This window comes from Camelus ferus, chromosome 2 (assembly GCF_009834535.1).
Source record: "Camelus ferus isolate YT-003-E chromosome 2, BCGSAC_Cfer_1.0, whole genome shotgun sequence".
Classification (NCBI taxonomy): Eukaryota; Metazoa; Chordata; class Mammalia; order Artiodactyla; family Camelidae; genus Camelus; species Camelus ferus.
The window spans coordinates 36,247,961-36,270,110 of record NC_045697.1 but is presented as its reverse complement, the minus strand read 5'-3'; the positions used below and the strand labels follow the sequence as shown (position 1 = coordinate 36,270,110).

General features: G+C 38.0%; 1 protein-coding gene across 3 annotated transcripts in view; it reads left to right on the top strand.

The window, feature by feature from the left end:
- Positions 1-22,150, top strand: part of SCFD2 (sec1 family domain containing 2) — a 358,054-nt gene that overhangs the window by 138,237 nt on the left and 197,667 nt on the right. For all 3 annotated transcript variants that reach the window (XM_032497377.1, XM_032497373.1, XM_032497380.1), the window contains exon 5: positions 6,594-6,843. In XM_032497377.1, coding sequence (XP_032353268.1) covers positions 6,594-6,843 — 250 coding nt within the window. The remainder of the gene's footprint in view (positions 1-6,593; positions 6,844-22,150) is intronic.

Sequence of the window (22,150 nt, the reverse complement as noted above, 5' to 3'; positions counted from 1 at the left end):
CCTGATAAATATTGGCTTTTGCATTTGCATGCTTTTGACTAATTCTAGGCAAATTTAAGTAGCAGATTAGGGAGCAAATTTTAAATTTGGTGTGTCTCTCTGCCTTCCCTTTCTCTGACATCCCCGAAGGTACTCACTGGATCCCTAGTGACGCAGATGGAACAGGTACCCTAGGAACCTATTCATGCTCATTTGTTTAGTCATTGGGCAAGGATTTATGGAGCCCTACTTTTTTACAAGGTTCTCTGACCGGACTCTGGGCCTGATGCAGAGTTTCTCTCGCCCCATCTCACATAAACCACTTGTATTAATTTCCTATTGCTGCTGTAGTAAATCACTACAAACTTAATGGTTTAAAACAACAGAAATTTACTGAGTTATCATTGTCAGGTCAGAAGCCCATCACTGGCCTCACTGGGCTAAAATCAGGGCGATGGCAGCACTGCATTCCTTCCTGGAGGCTCTAAGGGAGTATCTGCTTCCTTGCCTTTTCCAGCTTCTAGAGGCTGCTTTAATCCTTGGCTTGTGGCCCCTTCCTCCATCTTCAAAGCCAGCAACTTAGCTTCTCTCTGACCCTTCATCATTGCACCTCTCTCTGATCACAGCCAGGAAAAGTCCTCTGCTTTAAGGACTCACATGATGAGATTGGGCCCACCCAGATAGTGCAGGATAATCTCCCCATTTCGAGTTCTGTAACCTTAATCACACCTGCAAAGTCCCTTTGGTCATATAATGTAACACATTTATGGTTCTGGGGACAAGAGCATGGGCCTCTTTGGGGGAGGGAACATTATTCTGCCTACCACACACTTAGTCAGTGTGCATTAAATATTTGCTGAAGGAATGAACGAAGGATCCTATCCCATCGCTCATTTCTCAGAGTTTTGCTCTTCCCTGATATTAGATGTTGATTGTTAAAGACTCAGTTGAGGTACCAGCTCTTCCAGAATTTAGGTGTTCCTCTGCTGTGTTTTCAAAGTGAATGAATACCTCTACTAAAGCACTTATTCACTGCATCATCCTGGCTGTTTACAATTATCCCCAGTCTCCTGTAAACTCTTTGAATCTTGTGTGTTGCTTTGTTCTTTGTATGACCAGAATATAGCACAGTGCCTGGCACATGGTATGTACACAGTAAATATTTGCTGTTGAATGCATGACTGCAGCAAATAATTATCCTTATACCCACCAACTCACATTTTTGCACTTTGCCTGGAGCATATAAAGAATAGCCCATTCCCCAAAGAAGCAGAGTGACTTTAATTATGGGAATTTAAAGCCTTGTGGCAAGTATTAATGCAAGAATGGCAAAGGCCATTAATACAAGTGAAATTGGAGACAGAAGGACCTTAGGCACTCCCCCAGGTCGCCCACTGGCAGCATCCCTTGCACCTGCCTGAGCAGAAGCTTGGAGGAATTGCAGAGATGGGTTCTCCTGCAGCACCTTAGAGTGACTTAGTTTCCCTGAGTGTCCGCAGGCTCTGCACCCTGGAGAGCAGCTGCTCTCTGCAGCCACCCGGCGTATGGCCTGTTTGCACCTCATGCCTGCAGAGGTAGCCAGCGTGGAGACTGACTAACTTTGCAGAAGTGTTTTAATTCAGCCCCAAAGTTGGCTTTTCAAAAGACAACATGCATTTTACAGAGGGCCTTTTGTATGGAGTGACTGGAGACTCATTCAAAAATAACAGAAGCTCCAGTCTGCAGAATTTTTAAAAAAAGGTTTTGTCTTTCCAGACACAGCTCCAGTCTTCCCCTTCCTACTAGTAGGCCTGTTTGTATCAAAATGAATGAGAAATTTAATCGCTGGTACTTTATAAAGAAGCCATTTTTTTCCCCCGTTGGTTGTGGTTTACTCTGTGTGTGCTTTTTTTAATGGCAGTATTTAATAATGTTTATATTGCCTCTAACCTTTGACTAACTTCGCAGTTAAGTTCCAAGATGTGGTTTCACATTCAGTATTTGGAGGCTGCTCCTCCCTCCTCTGAGACTATTAACTTCTTATTCCTAGAAGGGATTTCATTCCCATACCAAGCATTTCAATCACTTCTTCTGGGTAAGGAGTCCGTGGGGTAGGAGGCAATAGTAGTACTAGTACTGACAGTTAATAGTGATCAGGGGCTGTGTGCCTGGCACTGTGCTGTGTGATTTACTTCTATTATTAAATCTTTAGAATAACTTTATGAAGCAAAAGCTATTACTGTCTATCCTCAGAATTAAGAGAAAAAGCTTTCCCCAAAATTAGCCCTCAGAAAAGAGGGCCTCCCCTTATATTAGAGTCTTACAAAGACTATCCCATTGTGGGGGTTGCTCTATTTTAAACCACAAAGTAGTTTAAGCAAATATCCCAATATTATGAAAATGCCTGTGGCTTGGGAGGCATTTGTGGTATTTCCATTTTATAGATGAGAAAACTGAGACTTTCAGAAGTTACATAACTTACCCAAGGTCACACAGCTCGTAAGCGGTACAGCCAGAATTCAAACCCAGGCATATAATATTACTCCCATCTCCTCAGTATTCATCCTGCTCAGATTTTTTTCTTTTACCTTTAAGAAGATTTCAGTGTTAGGGAATCGCTGATGTTTTCCTTCCTTCTTGTTAAGGTTTCATTAAGAGCAGAGAAGATCAGAAAATTTGTATGTACTTAGTCTGGAGCCGTGCTTTTATGGACGGCACTAGGAAGGTCTAGTTCACCTTCTGAGCCAAGGTGGTGTGGGATTCCCTCTGCTTCGTCCTTGCCAGATCACCTTGCCTCCCTTTGCTTTGACGGGAAATTCCTTTCTTCCTGAGTCAGTCTCTTACCTTGGCTCTAGTTGTAGGAGTTCTTCCTCATACTGAGCTGAAATCATTTTTCTTGGAATTTTGTCTCACAGAAAGGAGATCAAAATGTACCTGGCTTTGTCTCTTACTGTCTTCCCTCCTCCTCTTCCTCCCCCTCTTCTTCTTCCCTTTGCAATAAATGTTTCATTTTAGAATAATTTTAGATTTATAGAAAAATTGCCAAGATAATATACAGAATTTCTTTAAACCCTCACCTTATTGTTAAAATCATACTCTCTGGTGTATCCTCAAACATTTTGTCAAAACTAAGAAACTGACATTGGTATATTACTATTAATTATAAATGTAGACTTTAGTCTGATTTCACTAGTTTTTCTCTAACATCCTTTGTCTGTTCCAGGATCCCATCCAGGACATCACATTACATTTGGTCATTATGTTTCCTTAGTCTCATCTGGTGTGTGATAGTTTTTCATTCTCTCCTTATTTTTCATGACCTTGACAGTTTTAAGGGAGTGCTGATCAGGCATTCTGTAGACCATCCCTCAGTTGGGGTTTATCTGATGTTTTTGTTTTGGGGTTATGGGTTTGGGAGAAAAATACCACAAAAGGAGGAGCAATTCTCATCACATCATCTTAGGGGCCCATGATATCAATATGGCTTGTCACTGGTGATGGAAACCTTGATCTTCTGACTAAAGTAAAGTTATTCCTCCCTCCCCTTTCCATACACAGCTTTTTAGAAGCAAGTCACTATGTGCAGCCCCACACTTAAGAGATGAGGCAGTTAAGTTCTGCCTCCTGGAGGGAAGGTATCTACATAAGTTATTAGGAATTCTTCTGTTAAGGAGACTTTATTAATGCAGTCACTTACTCATATCAGTATGGAATGATGCATATTTATTTTATACTTTGAGTTGTAATCCATTACTACTTTAATTATTCTTTTGCTCAGATTGTCCCAGCTTTGGCCACTGGAAGGTCTTCTAGTTGTCTCTTGTGTCCTTTTGACACACCCCCATTTGTTTGTTTATTTTTTAAAAGGACTTCCTTACTTTCTGGCACTACAGGATATTCCAGATTCCTCATGTATTTTCCCTGCCCTATCCCTGGAATTGACCATCTCTCCAAGGATCTCTGGTTTCTATTATTGGAGAATGATACCGGAAACTAAGATGTGACCACTGAGTGTGCTCATTGCTACTGGGGTATCACTACTCCTAGAACCTCTCAGTGGACAGAGGAAATACATGAACATATATCAGCCCCTGTTGCATGTGTATCTACAATATTTCTGCATCTACATTTGTTTCTATAGTAAAGCTTTTTTTTTTTTTGAGTATTTATATTTTGCTGTTTAGCCAACAGTAAGAATATGATTCACTACCTTCTACCACCAATGGTAATATTTTTTAAAGGGCAGAGGAAAGAAGGGAGAAGGAAGTGAAAGTGGAGATCTTAGCAGAATTATGACTTAAGAACTCAGTCATTCTCTAGTCAGATCATGTCATTTTAGAGATGAAGACATTCTAAGAAGTTTGCTGAGATCCAAAGAGGTTAAAGAAACTAGTTAGTGGAATAGTCAGGATTGGAATCTGGCTATTCAAAGGAATCTCTATTTCTCCATATCTCATGCCTCTTTAAGACTGATCAGTATTCTTGGCTTTGTATTCAATTCAGTTATTAACTTCTTGGGATGCATTAAGCAGGTTAAAATGTAATTTCAGGAACTGGTATGCAAGAGTATGACCTAGCCAACAGAAGTCAGCTACAGAGGGATTTTGCTCTCCAGTGACATATCTTAGATCAATAACTTGAAATTGATGCTCTGATGGCCAGATGTTAGTGAGTGAATCTTTGCAAATGATTATGATGATTACCCTGCCCTTTGCTACTTTTTATAACTATCTTTAAAAAAACTTTTTGCTCTGGGGAATCAGAGGGCTCCTATAGGACAGATTCTTGATGTATACACCTGCTTTTTAGAAATGGGATATAAAACAATGACGGAATCTGCTTAATGTCATCCAAGAAGTCGCTGATGGGGGAAAAAATGGAAAACGAAAGCTACAGCCCCCCATGGCCCCTCTTTAAACATGCAAACCACACAGCTCCTCTCTTTTACATTGCTTTTTGGCAGGCAGCTTGTAAAGCAAAGAATAAACACTTGGAAGTTTCTCTTAAGAGATTCCTGAGGCTATAGGACAGTCCTAGGATGTCTTCAAACCTCCCAGCCATTTCCTTTTAGAAGTGGGTACGTTTATACTTGGTAAATCATGTCTTGTCACCATGTAACAGTAAAATCTCCTTTCTGTTCCTTTTCATTTGTACTTTATCCATTCCAAAGACTTACCATTTTATTTTTGTTTGGTACATTGTGAGCATCCAAGATTTTAGTGGAAATAAATGGTAACAGCTGTTTCTCGTGTACCAAATAATATAATTGTGAACCTTAACCTTGAGATGGTATGTCCAGATTTTTCCAGGTGTGGAAATGACTAGAAAGGCTCATTTGGGGTAGTCATCCCACTGCAGAATCACATTCAGCTGCCTGCCTGTCCACTTCATTCAGAGAGAGAGGTTTCTATATTTCTTTCTTTATTCCAACACTCCCTTCTTAACATGGCTTTTTCTTTAAATTAGTGCATATTTACCTGCATAAACATGTAGACACCCTAAAATCCCATCTTCCTTTCCTGCTTTATTTTTCTCCATAGCTCTTACCATCATTTAATATACTGTTAATATACTGTTAATATTTTACTTCCTTAACGTTTTAATTGTCCATTTTCCCCTAAGTAGGATATAAGCTGTATGAGAGCAGGGTGTTTGCTCTGTTCACTGCTGTTTTCCCCAAACCCAGAGTAGCACCTGGAGCATGGTGGATGTTCAACTGAACACTTCTGAATGACTAATGTGAAAGTTGCAAGTTGTGATTACTTGGCCCCTGATTTTAATATAAATATGAATAGTCAAGTTTATTTTACAGGGTTATTTTATATTATAGGTGAAATTGAATCACACTATTTAAACAGAGGATATATCTATTCACCAAAAACCTCAGAATTTATACCAGAAATGCACATAGTACCTTGGAAGTTATGCAGCTAACTTAGTAATTCAGTACTATTATCACATGAGAGGAATTTTTAAATTCTCTGCTAAATGTTACTCAAGAAATTGGTGGAATGTCTAAAAGCAATTTTTTTTTAAGTTGTAAGGTGAATTACCCTCAGATTTACCCAAAGATATCTTGAACCCTAAGTGACATTACCCAGTTTGATTACTTACTCTAGTTACCAGATTTAGCAGAAAATGACTTTTCATTGCTATAAAAAAAATCTATTCTGACTAATATTTGTCAGCTTAAAGTTACTAGAAAAACATGCTGAAAAATCCAAGATAACTCCTCTGAAAGAGTGTCAGCATTCATTTGTATATATAGATGCTGGCGTGTATTATTTTTAATCATATTCCTTTACAAATATATTATTTTTATTTAAAATTTCTAGTGTCTGAAGTGCTTACACTTTCATTCTTAAAATGCAGGGGCTCTTCTTTCTTTAAGCAATATGTAAGATAACAGAAAAGGATATGCAGTATGACCATTTGTTTTATGAACTGGATCTTTCAAAATAACAACTCTCATGCCAAAATTTCTACAGCATTCTCTCCAGGACAAGAAACAAACAAATAAAAAGCAGCCAACATTATAGACTTGTTTGCAAGCTTATCTCTCTGGGCTGATGTAGTGCATAAATTACGTCTCAGTGCAAGATTGACATATATCCTATTCCCCGCTTCTGTTTCAGAGCATTGGGGAGTCAACGATGTCTGTTGTGTTAAATCAGTTGCTGCCCATGATTAAGCCTTCAAACCAGAGGACCAATGATGACTATAGCCCTGAAGAGCTACTGGTCCTCCTGATATATATTTATTCTGTCAGTGGAGAGCTCTCAGTGGACAAAGACCTGAGTGAAGCAGAAGAAAAAGTGAAGAAAGCATTGGCTCAGGTCTTTTGTGAAGAGTCTGAATTGTCACCTTTGCTGCAAAAGATCACAGGTGAGTGTTTAACAAAAATGGAGAATGCAAACATCACTGATACAGAAAACAGGTTTAACAATGAAGGCACTTTGGGAAGAGGATGTAACCATCTTATTTGGAGTTGTTTAGAATTTCATGAGGCCTGATGAATGCTAGCCAGCCTTTAGGATTAGAGGTTTTTATTGCAGTTTTTTTTTTTTTTCCAGTTGTGGTAGTTGAAAGACCTTGCCACTTCTCTCTAGTTGTTTGTCAGAGTTCATGTTCTTAGAGCCAAGGCCTTGTTAAAAAATAGCACAATACTCACAGGGTGTAATATCTTAAGGAAAAATAAAATGTAATGCATCTTATTCAAAGGATTTCTGTTGACACATTCTCCTTGAAATTGTCATTTCAAACTTAAATTAAAAAAAAAAAAAAAAAACTCTTTCCCTAAGATGTTACAATGTTGTGGAACTGAAAATTGCCATTTTCAAGAATAGTTTCATATTTTGACTTCTCATATTTCATTTTGAATCTGAATTAATTGGTAGTATCCAAAATAATACCTAAACATCCCAGTAAAGTAGGCTGTGCTGATTTGGGGGAAATATACCATTAAATATCATAGAACCTAACCATTTTCACCTCTAATAAGAACTGTGATATAACTTACGGAGATACCCATTTGTGTTATTCCGTATCAAATTCAGTAGTATTTATATTTTGTGTCAAGCTTATTTCCCATAGTATGGATTGAAGCTGGGTCTGTTGGAGAGTGAGAAGTCATTAAAACTTACATGTAAAACTTAAATACTTTCAAAACATACCAAGTTTCCATGCATTCATGAATGTGTGGGTGTAGATGTGTGTAGACCTCTCCATTGGGGAAGGCTCAACTCAGGCCAATTATATGTCTTCTGATGCTTCTTCTTGTCCCCTGTTGTGCCTCTCTGGGGGGTTGGGGGGGGGCGTCCAGCTTTCTCAGAAGCAGGCTGTGTCGCCGTCAACCCGAGCGTCCTGTGTGTGCACATTTTCCTTTGTGCCCACTGCTGCCCTTTCCTGCGTCTGGTTGTGAAAAATGAAACCCTGACAAGATGGAAACTGAGTGAAGTTTTCAGAGAAATGAAACATTTCCTTGCTCAGCATAGAACCTATTTGCCAGCTTAAAATCTACTCAAGAAGACTTGTGGGAGTTGTTTCGAGTTCATTAAGGTACAGCACCGTATGTGATCACATGTGTGTGTTTGACTTTAAATGAATATTGACTTAGAAAGGCTTCATACGGTTTCTGCAGTGCTTCGAACAGTGATTTGACTGAAAGTCAATTTGAACGCTAGGAGGACGTAACTGGAAGTTATTCTCAACATGCATGATTCCAGAGGCAGACAACAAAGACAGTGTGTTTTAGCAGGGGTTGTTTGGCTAGCTCCTCTGCAGCGTTAGTGTCTGACTGTATTATTTTGGGAATTGAAGCCATGCAGTCAGTGTTCATTCGATATTTGCTCAGCGTGTTTATTGACCCAGCATTTCATTCCTTATTAGTTTCTCTATTTATGATGGCTCAGGATATTGCATTTTCTTGCTTTTAAATGTGATTTCACATTTTTAAGCACTTCTGTATATTCGTGTTTATATTAGGAAAGTTTGTAAGGTTAGCAGCTGAAGGTGAAAACAATAAGACTTTGTGGAAAGTTTAATATATTCTTAAAATTAGGAGACATCTTACTTTATAATACTATGTATACATTCCTACCTAGATTAACTTTGGATGTACAGTTTAAACAGGGTGGATAAGATGTGCTACTTAAGCCTGACACAGGTGAACTTGCCAGTGGAACACACCTGCATTGATCAACCTCTAGGACACCAAGGACTTGAATTTTTTAATTTTTATTTTTTAATTTTTCCAGCTTTATTGAGATATAATTGACATATAACACTGTGTAATTTTAAGGTGTACAATGTGATACTTTGAGACATGTATTTAGTATTGTAAAATATTTACCATGATAAGGTTAATTAACTGACCCATTACCTCACATGATTACTATTTTGTTGTTATGGTGAGAACATATAAACTCTTCTCATAGGAACTTTCAGGTATATGATAACAGTTTTGTCAATTATTGTCACCATGCTGTACATCACATCCCCAAAAACTACCCATCTTATAACTGGAAGTTTGTACCCTTTGACCAACATCTCCCCATTTCCCCTACCCCACCCCCGGCAACCACCATTATCTCTGCTTCTGTGAATTCAGTGTTTTTAGATTCCACATATAAGTGAGATCGTATAGTATTTGTCTCTCTCTGTCTGATTTATTTCACTTAGTGTAATGCCCTAAAGGTCCATTTGTGTTGTTGCACATGGCAAGATTTCCCTCTTTTTTGTGGCTGAATAATATTCGTGTATGTGTGTGTGTGTGTGTGTGTGTGTGTGTGTGTGAGAGAGAGAGAGAGAGAGAGAGAGAGAGAGAGAGAGAGAGAGAGAGAGAGAGAGAGAGAGAGAAAGAGAGAGAAGAGAGAGAGAGAGATTTTCCTGATCTGTTCATCCATCGATGGACACTTAGGTTGTTTCCATGTCTTGGTTATCTTCAATAATGTAACAGTGAACAAGGGAACATAGATATCTCTTTGAGATAGTGATTTCATTCCTAGAAGGATTTGATTTCTAAAGACAGACTTTTACTTGGCCACAGTAGACATGCCCCTTAGTAAGTGTGTTGAAAATCACATGTCCTGAGAAGTAGGGTTTATGTTTACAGTTAGCTGCTGAAGAGAATGTTTACTCTACATCTCAGGCTCAGAAGTGATAGGATAGTGAGGCAGCGGTGATTCAGTCCTGTAGAGTGGGCTGGGATACCCCAGTGTGTACTGGAAGAATTGAACTGACTTCTAAATGTGCTTAGCCTATCGTGGAATTAGGTTAATTTAATTTGGCTTTTACAATGAACCCGCAAACAGTATTGCTCTTACATTATTCCAGTTTATAGCCTTGGCTTACTTGTTACTGGGTGGCAGAAATTATTTTATGTCTTGTGCACATTTTGTGGTTGATGAGATTTAGTTAAAAAGTATTATTGACAACAAGCAATTAACCAATATAAGAATTCTACTTTGTATGTAATTCTGTAATTTTACTAATCTTAACTGTTGACAGAATCAAGAAAGCAACACTTTTCCTGTGCTAAAAATGTAATCATGTTATTATCACCCAGCTACAAGTGATAGAACCAGGGTGGGAACCCAGGTTGTTCCGAATCTGGAGTCCATGCTTAAAACCTGCCACAAGCTCACTCCCATAGCCGTGACATTTATTATATTCTGTAACTTGCACTTGCTTACACTTACTGTTTTATGACATACATGTTCTCAACCATTCCATCATGTGCTTATTTTCTGAACCGTGACTTAACATTTGGTTAATATTGTAGATAGTACTCGTACTTTTTAATCTGTCTCTAATAGCTACTGACAGATGTTTCCTCGTACCTTCCTATTTTCGTACCTGTATCCTCTTTGTTTCTCCATTGCTATAAAGACATTAAAATATTATTTCTAGTCTTTGAAATCTCCTGGTTGTCTAGCTTTCTGAAACAGGAGTATCAAACTTAAATTCTTTGTATTTCAATAATATTTCTTGACAATAATTGCCCTGTATTTAAAAGTCACATTTCCCTTTATTTGTTAAATATATAATTTACTTTTGGCAATTTCTTTCATTTCTCCCCCTTCTTCCCTTTTTTGGAAAGGGCAGTGAGAAAGTGTGATTGGCAAAACAAAACAAAAATTAAGCACCGTCAGCGGCAGCATACTATTTTCTTTTTAATAGATACTTTTGAGGAGAGTGGTGGGCAAAAACTTTCTTTTCTACTCACACAAAATAGCAAGGGTTGGCTCTCAGGGAGGGTGTCAGGGATGGGAGCTGTAAAAAGAAAATCATTCTGGCCTGAATGTGTCTGTCAGTGTTGTGCTTTCTCGGTCTTGCTAAGTTCAAAGAGAGTATCGATTTCCGTATGTGTGAGTATTTGCATGGCAGTCACAAGAGAAAACAAAGGAAAACCATTTGAACTTTCTTCAGAGAGTGAAATCAAAACACTGGTTTTAAAGATCTGTGCAAACTTGGACTGTCATCATACAGGGAGGTGTATCAGAAAAAGCATAGGCTGAGATGCAGAAATCCTTGATTCAAAAGCCTGTCATTTCCTAGCAGGGTGTGTTAGTGGGTGAATCACCATCTTCGAACCTTGATAATAAACATAAGTGTCACACTGACCTCTCATGATTTTGCTGAGAATAAAATGATGTGTGTGAGCTAATTTTCGATCCATTTATAATAGGTCATTTTTTTTCCCATGGCTGTTATTATTTTGATAGCATCTTATTGTCACATAGGGCATTGCTTCCCAACCTTTTTCCTATTGTGATGCACGCAGACAATAGAAATGTTTGCATAGTCTACTGAGGTAAGTGGATGGGACTGGTGTGGTCAGAGGCAACGGGGAGGGGGTGGGGGTCCGACCACTCTAGGTGCTACCCAGGCGACCTGTGAACTGAGGGGAAGCGGCAGCTTGGCACACCTGTAATCTATTAAGGCAAATCAGTGCTCTAAGGCATGTCGGCCAGAAGGCTCTGGAATCAGGAAATAAAGAAAAATACAACTTGAGTATGATTTTTGACACCCAAAACTATTTTGGAAAAATTTCTTTTGGGTGAATGATTTTTATATTATTCATTCCTTTGTTTCCCTGAATTTTTATATTGTCTTTAAAGAACAAGTCAGTAGGGATTAGATCTGTTTTGTTAGGTTTAGTATAAAGCCAGGGGGTAAATGATTAAAAATATCTAAAAATTCTATCATTAAAGATAGAGGCATGATGATACTATGGAAACTAATTTATATTTATTAGATTCTCATTTTACTTCTGTTGATAATTTGGGATTACCAGTTACAGTATTACTGCATTAAGATTGTACCTGGATATATGTAATGGAAAATTTACCAGGTTAACTTACATAATAAATAAAAATAACTTTTTTTTTCTCAGCAGGAAGTTCAGAGACAGGACTCATGATCCTTCTGGCTTCTTTCCTCCCTCTCTCTCTCTCCCTCCCTCCCTCCCTTCCTTCCCTTCCCTCCTTTCAGTGTAGTTGCAACATCATAGCCATGGGGTAGATATTTCTCTTTGATGTATTGTGTCCCTGCCTCAGGACAAGGAAGAGGACGAATGAAAGTAAAAGAGAAATACTAGTGGAGTCTGCCCTTTCTTATATCAGGAAAACAATAGCTTTCTGTAGAACTGGGTTTCATGATCACCTCTGGCTACCAGAGAATCTAATGAGTATTTTTACCTGGGCATGTATTCGTTATGAACAAAGTCGGGGTTCTGTTAGAAGAGAGAAGGTGAGAATGAGCATTAGGTAAGAAACTTGAGTTTGCTGCAGTTATCATTATAGGCTTCCCTGACAGGGGAAGTTCTGGGGCAAGATAATATACTGTGAGGTGGAGTGCTGCCCAGGGTGCTTTAGCTTTACAGTTACAGTATTGATATTCTTGTACAATATATACTGAAATAACACGCTATTGTGTGATAGCATCATTTGATTTATATCGCAAGTATTTTAAATTTGTCAGTATTTATTCAACATGCCTATGCACCTGGCGTTATCCTAAGCTCTCTAAGGATTGAAACCCTGGGGGCAGCGGTAGTTGAGTGTAAAGGCTCTGAGCAGAGGATCTGGAGTCAGGTGGATCTGGGTTCTAGTTCTGACTCTGGATCATAGTAGTTGTGGGATCTTGAGTAAGTCATTTAACTTCACTGATTCTCAGTTTCCTCATGAATAAAATGGACATAGCAATAGTACCAAACTCATGAGATAAAATAGTTTATCAAACTGCTTGGCACAGATCATGGCATATAATGTGTTGTCAGCATATGTTATTTATGTCACCATCATTATTTTATCATTACTGTTACTTTATTATTACCATCGCCATTATCATCAGCAGGCAATATCTCTCTTTAAAGTGCTTACAGTTATTTTAGGGACAAGAGGAATACAGAAAACACTGCAGAATAACAGAATATTATATCAATATAATGACACATCCAAAAATGTGTGAATTTGAATGCTATGATGACTCAGTATTAAATGACGTCTATGAACAAAAAATTTCAAGTTACCGTATGTACTTGGTCTGGCCAAGTAGAATCCTATATAGACAAGAATTGGGGAAATATCAGGTAATAACAGCATTATAATATCAGATAATCCTGATTAATACTATAGTGTTCAAAGTACTTTCATATACAATATCTTCTTTGATCTGAAAAGAATATATAAGTTTGAGCCATGAATTTACACGTCTAAAAAATATACCCCAAATATCTGAGCTCAAATGAAATATATCTATAATGCTAAGTTCTCTTTGAGACAATTTATTCAAAATATACTGCTAGTTTTTTGGACATGGTTTGGGACAGAGAATATGAAATTGTATTTAACATTGAAAATAGAAGAGTTATAGTTTTCAGCGTTTTTCTACTTTTTCCATAGCAAGTCCCTCTCTAATAAACCTTTTGTCCTTAGGTGAAACCCAGGTACATTTTTGAGAGGTCCCATAGTTGCCTGGGTTTTTATAATAGTTATAAGATTTCATATGGCATATATTATTATGTTTTATGGATGGAAAAGTTCTCAATGATTATCCATTCTGAGAAATGAGACATGAGAAAATCAAGGTCCCCCAAAGATTGACCAATTTGCCTCAGATTACCAATCAATAGTCTATTCAGTGCAAGGATGGGACTGGAAACTCTGTCTCCTGATTCCCGTCCAGAATTCTCTTTACTAGATTAGTGATCCCATCTCCTGATTCCCGTCCAGAATTCTCTTTACTAGATTAGTGATCCCCAACCTTTAGCTCATGGATCCCTAGGACAATATAGGAGTTGGAACAAAAGGTTCACTTCTCTGTGTGATGCTTTATGCATCATCCAGAAACCAAGTATTACTCTTCACATATAAATATACAAATATTTGTAGGTGTTATTGTAATTTATAAAATACAAATTTATTTAGAGATATTGCTGAAATTATAGAATTTTTATCCTTTGTATTTTTCAGTTAACAGATACCAAAAGCATTATTATATGATGTCCTCATACTTTAAAACTTTTTGAAATCATGAGTTGCAATTGGAGACTCACACTCCAGTGCTTACAGGGACCAGCAAGTATTATAATAACTAAAATAGGTTAGGTTTTGAAAAAAACAACAATGAAAACGCAATGATAATTAGCAAAGGATATTCAGTCTTAATAAAAGGGGCAATAGGGAGTAGTGGGGACTGTGTCAAACTGGAGAGCCTGTGATTGTTTCCAGGAGAGCATAAGTGTAATATTGCTAGTCTCTCAAGAAAACAGGAGTCTGAGGGATTTTTTTTTAATTTGAAATTAACCAAGTTTTAAAAAATTGGCTTATTTTCTAAAATACTGCATGAGTGAAAGAGACCTTATTGAAGGGCCAAATTCAGCCTGTGGGCTTACAGGGTTGCAGTCTTTATACTAGATACTGCCTCGGGTATTGATTACAGAGAAAAACTTTTGAATCTCTAACTCTGGAACTTACTAGAAGTCAGAAAGATCTTCAGGCAGATGAAATGATACACTAAGTTCTAGTAGAAAGCAAAGGAAAGGACCTAGTGACTTCCTTTTTCATTCTTCTTTTAACCAAAAAGAAAAAAATCAGATTTGTTTACATTTAATCTGGCATAAGTTTACCAATGAAGTAGCGTAGGTTTTCCTTCCAAACAGACTCTGTAAAGCTACCATCTAAGTGGAAGTAGACTTCTCACAGAACTCTGACTATTGGGCAGAAAGTGCTAGGAGGCGACTAATATTAGGATGACATCTCAGGAAAATAAAGTCAGCTGGGAAGTCTCTCTTACCTGCATGAGAAGAGCTTCCCAGCACAGGGAACTGACATTGGGACTTAAGTGTCAGTAGGGATGTTACTAAGACATTTTAGGGCTTTAAAATATTACAATGTGAAAAGTCAGTTTTGTGGGAGGGGTGGTGCCTAAGTTCTCAAATCTCATGAAGATAGTATTTTTCTAGCTACATCTATAGTCATGCTTCCTTTGCTATGTAATTCCTAAGACTTTGGCATAAAATAATGGCAGGATTCCTGTTACTCTAACTGGAATAATCAGAACTTCACATTAATTGGTATAAAATGTATAAATTATCTTCATGATAGACCATGATTTTTAAAATCATCTTCAACTTTTTTAAAGTTTTAATTTTAAGGGATCTTTTCCCTAAGTTTTTTCTTTTCTATTCCTTCTCACTTTGTCTATTGTCCTGTTTAAGTTAAACCATGTACAACAAATGAGGAAAGGCAGGTCCAGTTTGGAAAGTACTGTTCTTAAGGACACTGAAGGTAAGAATAGTGAGCTCTCAACTGGCATCCACTTGCATTCTCTACTGGACATCTAAACAGAGGACTCTGAATGAGGAAGGAGTTGAGAATTTGTTTTCAGTGGATTTGTGGAAAGCATCTTATGGTGCTTTTAGGTCTGCTTTCCAATGGAAGGCATATATACACCCTTATCCTTAGAAAAACAAAGCCACATTCTACAACCAAGAATAAAAATCTATTTGCAATGATTTGTTTATGACAGCTTTCCTCTTTTCAAAAAGTTCAGGTAAACGTAGGCCATATAAAAATTATTATTGCTATTCATGGCTGCCACTTTATTATGAAAACTTTCATCTCCATCAGCACAAGACATAGACATTTTATTATGTTAGTAGAGGTTTGTCTTTCAAACAAAGCATTTTTCATCGTTGGTCAAGTACTTTTCCCAGCCTTGTAGAAAGTCAGTCTTCTTTGTAAAATATGAAGTACTAACCAACAGAGAGTTGTAAAAGATGAGGAACTAATGAGAGTTTCTCCTCATATACTTCCTTCACTCTACTGCTGTGCCTTCTTTCCTCACCTCACAGCTTTCCTTCAGTAATTCGTCAACTTTCAGAGTAGGCATTTCTGCAGATTTCTGCTCCAAAGGGCACTATTTCAACTGGAAACCAGTTTTCAGGATTTCAGAAATCTTTCCCTTGAAAATTTGTTCCTTGAACCTTGAGCATCAACAATGACAAGGATGTTGCTGTGGTAACCAGGAGAGTGATCCTGAAAGTTCATTGCCAGCCTTCATGTTCCCCAGACTTGTATGAAAACTCTAGCTCACTACAGTAAATGACAAGAGTCCAGGACCATGACAGCAGAACCCACTCACTCAGCTGAAAGAGGACTTCAGGAGGAACAGAAAAACTCACTTCAGAAAGGATTCTGCCGCATCTCTTGGTTCTAATTTATGGATTCTCAGTTATTGTGGTGTTCCAGAATTAGACTTTTCATTAAGGAATATACCTTCATTTCTAGTGTTTCAGGTTTCTTGTTTCAGGGCTGCCAAAACAAAACAAAACAACAGCTTTAAAGACTTGTTTTCCGTTATGGTTTGCAACACTGTTTGGTATAATAGGGTCTATTTTTTCTCTTGATTTCTAAGATTTCTGCTGGAAACTCTGATGAAGAACATATGTCTGCCCTAAATCACTCCCATGAGAAATGTTGGAACTGTTACATTTAGTTTTACTGTCCAACATATTAAAGTAGTTAACCACAGCACATATTACAAAATGGCTATATCAAGCAAAGTTTAAAATGTTTAGTTCATATTTAAAATATATCACTAGCTGCATAGAAAAATATTGAGAGCTACCTATTAAGGTAGCTAACCAGTTAAGTAATTTTGCAAAGATATTAATGGATCACTACAGATTATTTCTCAAATACTTCATTTTTCCATGCCAGATCATAAAAACGATCATTCTTAACTAAGGCACTGAAACAGATCTTCTTGCAGTGATATTTATATATGTACAACTGCACGAGACAGACTGCCTGTGTCACTAATTTTTATGTCTGCACATGATGCCAATAGTAATAACTGTGTATGTGACAAAGAGATTAAAAATTGCTGACTCTTATTAACTGCACACTTGATTTATCAGTTTCTCATGAAAGGGAAGAAATGGAATGCATGGAACACAGGGTAGGTTTCTTAAACACAGAGCTATGTATCAAATAGGAGTGACTGAGTAATGTGGTTAAATTTTTACTCCTAAATATGCCAATAGGTGTGTAACCTGAAAGTAAGTCACTTAGCTTGCTTCAGATTCAGGATCCTCATCATAAAATGAGAGTCTTATTAGGTGAATCTAAGGTTTCTTCTTTCACTACCATTCTATGGTTCTGGCTTCTTTTGCTTTTTTATTTTTGTCTGAATCAGTGTATTCCTTTCCCGACCTCTGAATCAGCTCCTCCTCAATACCATGCTGTCTTTTCCAGGATATCACTGTCATCTCAGGAGGGACACGATGGAGTCATTGACTCAACCTCATCCCCTAGAGCAGTCGGCTGCTCCTGGCAGCCCATCTCTATTTCCTTTGAGATGCTGTTTACATCTCTCCAAAAATGCTCCCTGTTCTCCAGGCACACAGAGGCCCACGGCCTTCTCCCTAAAGTCCCTGGCTCCACACCTGCCCACCCATTCATCCTGCCTGCTGATACCAGGTTAATATTCTTAAATTTAATTTTACATTTTATAGCTTTAAAAAGGTTTTTCCTCCACTATTACAGTCATACTTCCTCTTTGTAGAAAATTTGGAAATGTAGAGAACAATGTAGAAGCCACATGTAAATTTCATTTTACTGAGTTTTGATGAAAAACATATTTGCCATTCTGTCTTTTGTGAATTGTCATGGTCTTTTCCTACTGAGTTATTAATTTTGTTCTTAATGATTTTAAATTAGAACACTTGTATTATTAAGGTTATTAATACCTAGTCATATATTTTGCTAACATGTCTTCCTAGTTGGTATTTGCCTTTCATATTTGCTCGTGTGGAAAGTATGGAGACAGAGCTATCTGTGTTCAGGAGTTTGGGGGCAGGGGCTCCAACAGTGTGATCAGGACTCTCTACACCTTCTAAGATTTTCTTTCTTCTAAGTACTGACCTCATTCTTTTCTATCACAACTGCCTCTGTGTGACCTCTCATCCCTCCCAGCCATTCCTGGCTTACATCATTCCAGAATACCAACCCAGGGGAAAAAGAGAGCTTTTTTTCTTCCGAGGGTTGTAGATCAATCCTAGGAAATGAAACTGACTGACTTCTAGTCACTGTTTCCAGGGGAAATGGGGTTCTCTTCAGCCAAGCTGAGTCTTGTGGCCATTACTACCTCGGGGAATGGGCAGGAGGGATACGGGGACAAGGACTTGGAGAATGGGCAGTGGGCTGTGATTGACAGTCTATCATTGCCATTTAGAATAGAGTGATTCCACAACGGAAGGGGCACTGACATGCAAAAGCTAGATAGGTCCACCATGAGAACATTCACTAATAAGCCAGTTTTGTTTCTTTATTAAAAAATACATCTTATCTCTTCCCCTTGAGCATGGTATTTTGCCTGTAAATGAATGAAGATATCATTGGCACCAGAGTAATTGCTTCAAGAGTAGGTATTTGTATACCCCAAATTAACTGTCTGGAATTTTCACTAATGTTTTAGAAAACAGCATCAGAACAACTGTGGGCTAAGGTCTAAAGCTGCTTTCACCATGTGATTGCCCCTCGACACTCTAGTAGCAGTAATTGTCCTGTCATTGGATGGCTGTGTAATTATATGTAATTCTTTGAATATAAGCATTAGAAGGGCAGTGATGTCATTTGGATGAATTTTAAAGCTCCGTTCATGTTTATATGTTCCTTAAAATACTTGTAATTGTCTTTTTTTCTTGATTACAGAGATGTACTTGTTCATTGTAGAATACTTGGAAGATCTTTTGCTCTTTAATCAACACAGAATCAAATTTAAAATTACCTATAAACCCACTACCCAGAAAACTACTGTTAATATTTTGTTGTGTATTTGATGATCTATTGGTAAGTAGACATTCAGTTGGCATATATGCTTCCCAAGTGAAGATATCGGGTGAGATTTTAAGTGTGTTTTGCAGTTTATCTGTTAAGTCAGTGTCTAGAATAAGGAAGGCACAGGTATAATGTCAACAGATGGTTTTTGAAACTAATATTGGAAAGGTAGTTGTTGAGAATGTTGGTGTTGATTCCACATCCCAAGTTCTAGGAGACATTATCCTTCAAAAGTCAAATTACTCTTAATCAGAATATAAAAGAGAATACTCTTAGCCAAAAAGAGAGGATTATTAGGACGTCAGGTAGGAGGGACACCACTTAGGTAGAAGTAATTGAGCCTAGAATTTCTGCAGAAGGAAATTAAAGAGACACAATAGGCTCGAGGCTCTGACTTACTTCATTACGTGAGAGTAGAAGATTAGTATTTTAAGAACCAGAAGGAGAACATATGTGTACAACCATGATGATAGTCATTTGTACTTTGAAATTTAGTTTCAAATGTAACCAAGGATGCAATTCCCACAGAAGCCTGACTTTTTCTGCCTTCGTGTATTGTCTGTTTATTCTGTCCTTAGCACCTGGACAGAATTGGTCCCAAACGGAATGGTAATTTTCACTGAAGTGTTTAGAAAATGAAGGCCCCTTTTCTGCTTTTTTTTTTTTTTTTCTTTCTTCTCTTATTAAACACAGGACATATGCCTGCACCTCTTCGTCAGGCTCTTGAGTTGTTGCCAGCCTGACAGAGAGCCATCTGGAACAGGAAACTGATGGGGTGTATGTTCATTAACAATGTATATTTCCAACGTGTAAAATGCTTTAGGGTTTTAATTTTAGATGCTGTGTTTTTGTCCAAACTATACTCTAAAATAATTGGACTCTTTATTTCCTTATTTTTGTTGTGGCAGTTAAGAAAAACAGTTAAATCCGATCAACCTGTTATTTTCATACAATGATATAGGATTTGGGGGTTTACTTTCTGTACGGGTCACCACCTTGCAAAGAATTCAGTCTTTGGCCAAAAAAGGTTTCTTCATAGTTAAAATGTGATTGAATACTTCCTCACTGGAAAGGCACGCCCTTTCTGTCAAAGTGCAGGAACAATGCACCATGTAAACAGAGTAAGCAAGAACACTTGAGTTAGAGCTGACATTATTGGGGGCATCTCTGATGTGTGAGAAGTGAAGCACATGTTTTCATCTTTAAAAAAGCAGAATGCTTTAAAATTTTTTCCTGCAACAGATATCAAGGCATCATTTTTTTTCTGTGATTGTATCTTTGTTGTTATTTTTAAACGTTAATCTCTCGTTTATCATCCCTCTTCTCTATTTCTGCCTCCTAATCTCACACGTCTGAGAGAAGTCAGAAAACTGGTCACCTTGGGAGTTTGCACGCTGTATTCTTAATGATTTCAAATAGTTCTCCTTGAGAATGCAGAAGGCCAGACAAAATGACGTCATCTGAGATGAGTACAGCCTTTTATTTTAGAAATGGGTGTTTAATGGCTTTTGACTTGAGAGTGATTATAGCATTTCAGAGCAACAACCCTTCCAGATATTAGGCTGCAAGTGTTGAAGCTGTTTTATATCAGGGCCACTATACACAGAGTTTAGAATAGAACAAAACTGCAAGGGTTTATTTGTTGGAACTTCTTGGTAGGTTATGTACAAATAACAATCAAAATATTAAACCTCTAATTAATTCCTTATTGTTTTTATCTTTGCAATTTTCTCTCGAGCCAATTTATGCCTTATATTTATGTAAAATTCAGATTCAACATATGAAAAATCTGGGAAAAAGTTCTGAGAACATAGATATGTTGGCTTTTTGATTGGCTTTTTTAAGGACATGGCTCTTGTTTTACAATTTGGCAGTGAAAAATAATCAGTATTTTGTTTATACCATAGAATAGCAAAAATGACCATGATCAGGCTGAAAAAAATCTGGGTCATTATTCTCCAGGGTAGGGAGGAGCTAGAAATGGTTACCAAGTAATGTGCTACACCCATGATGTCCTCTGTGTCTGGACCAAAGGGACACACCCTCTGCAATGGACTTTTCAGAGCAAGAGAATGTCATTTTTCCATATCACCTTTTCACTCTGGAGGCCGTTTTATTCTTTTGTACCTTTTGTTCCAGCCATAGGCTTTTTAGTTCCTTAAACACGTTACAATCCATCCAACCAACTCCCCACCCCAGTTCTGTTAACCCCTTCAGAGCTCATATTCAACCCCATGTCCTGGGGTCAGTCTCCTCTGCCTGTCCACACTAGCTCAGCGCCCTCCTCCCTCATCATACATGTAGTGAACAGTTTATTATGTATTTGTGTGATAATTTGGTTAGTGTCTGTCCCCCCCAACCCCAGACCATAAACCCCATCAGTTTATCTCAAGCACCGACTATGCTTGGGGACATGTGGAAGGCTCTTAATAAGTACAGTATTTATCGAATGGATGAGGGAATATGAAAGCTGCTATGGCTCAGCTCCAGTGTTTCATCAGACACTGCAACACAGCAAATATGCTGCAGCTTTACCAGAGGACCTCCACTCTGGAGAACAGAAATGCTGGCTGAAGAAGAGAATGGAACATGGAAAGAAGCCACGCCCTGTTAGTGAGAGTTTGGAAATCCCACTGTTTGAAACATAGTGAAGAAAATATTTCACACAGTGAAAAACGGTATTGGCCATGAGTAGAACTATTATTTTGTATTTTCATATTTTTATGCCCCCAGATTTTAAATTCTGGAGGTTTCTGGTTAAATTCACTGTTTCTTTCTCCATTTCTCCTTATTTACTAATTTTTTTCCACCTTGATTGTTTTGCCCTTCTTCTCTTTCCTCCCCTTGTCTTGTTTTCCTGGCCAGCTAGTGAGCCTGCCATTCAGCCACACCTGGAACGCAAAACATTTTTTAACTTAACTTTGAAACCTCAGGCCAGTTCTTCTCCAACCTGAATATAACCAGGATGAAACCAGCCCCAGAACGTCTGTGGAGTCCTTTGGCCTGTGGAAAAAACCATGGGAGCTGGAGAGATTCCTCTCAAGGTGGTGATTCTTGGGAATCCGGCTCTCCCATGCACACAGCTCATTTCTGCAGTTAGGTGGGCCGGTTGCTTGTCCCACAGTGTGAGGGGCTTCACAGTACCAGTTCCATGAAGGCAAGTAAATGTCATGTAAATACCATCATTTGAAAATCAGTATGATATAATCTAATGCATTCAGGCTTTAAATTTTTTTTTTAGATCAGCTGTTCTTTCTCCTGCCTTCCCTCCTCAGTTCGTTCCTTTCTTCTTTCAGCCAGTTTTTATGAAGGGACAATGTGCCCCTAAGGTGGTGCTGAATTAA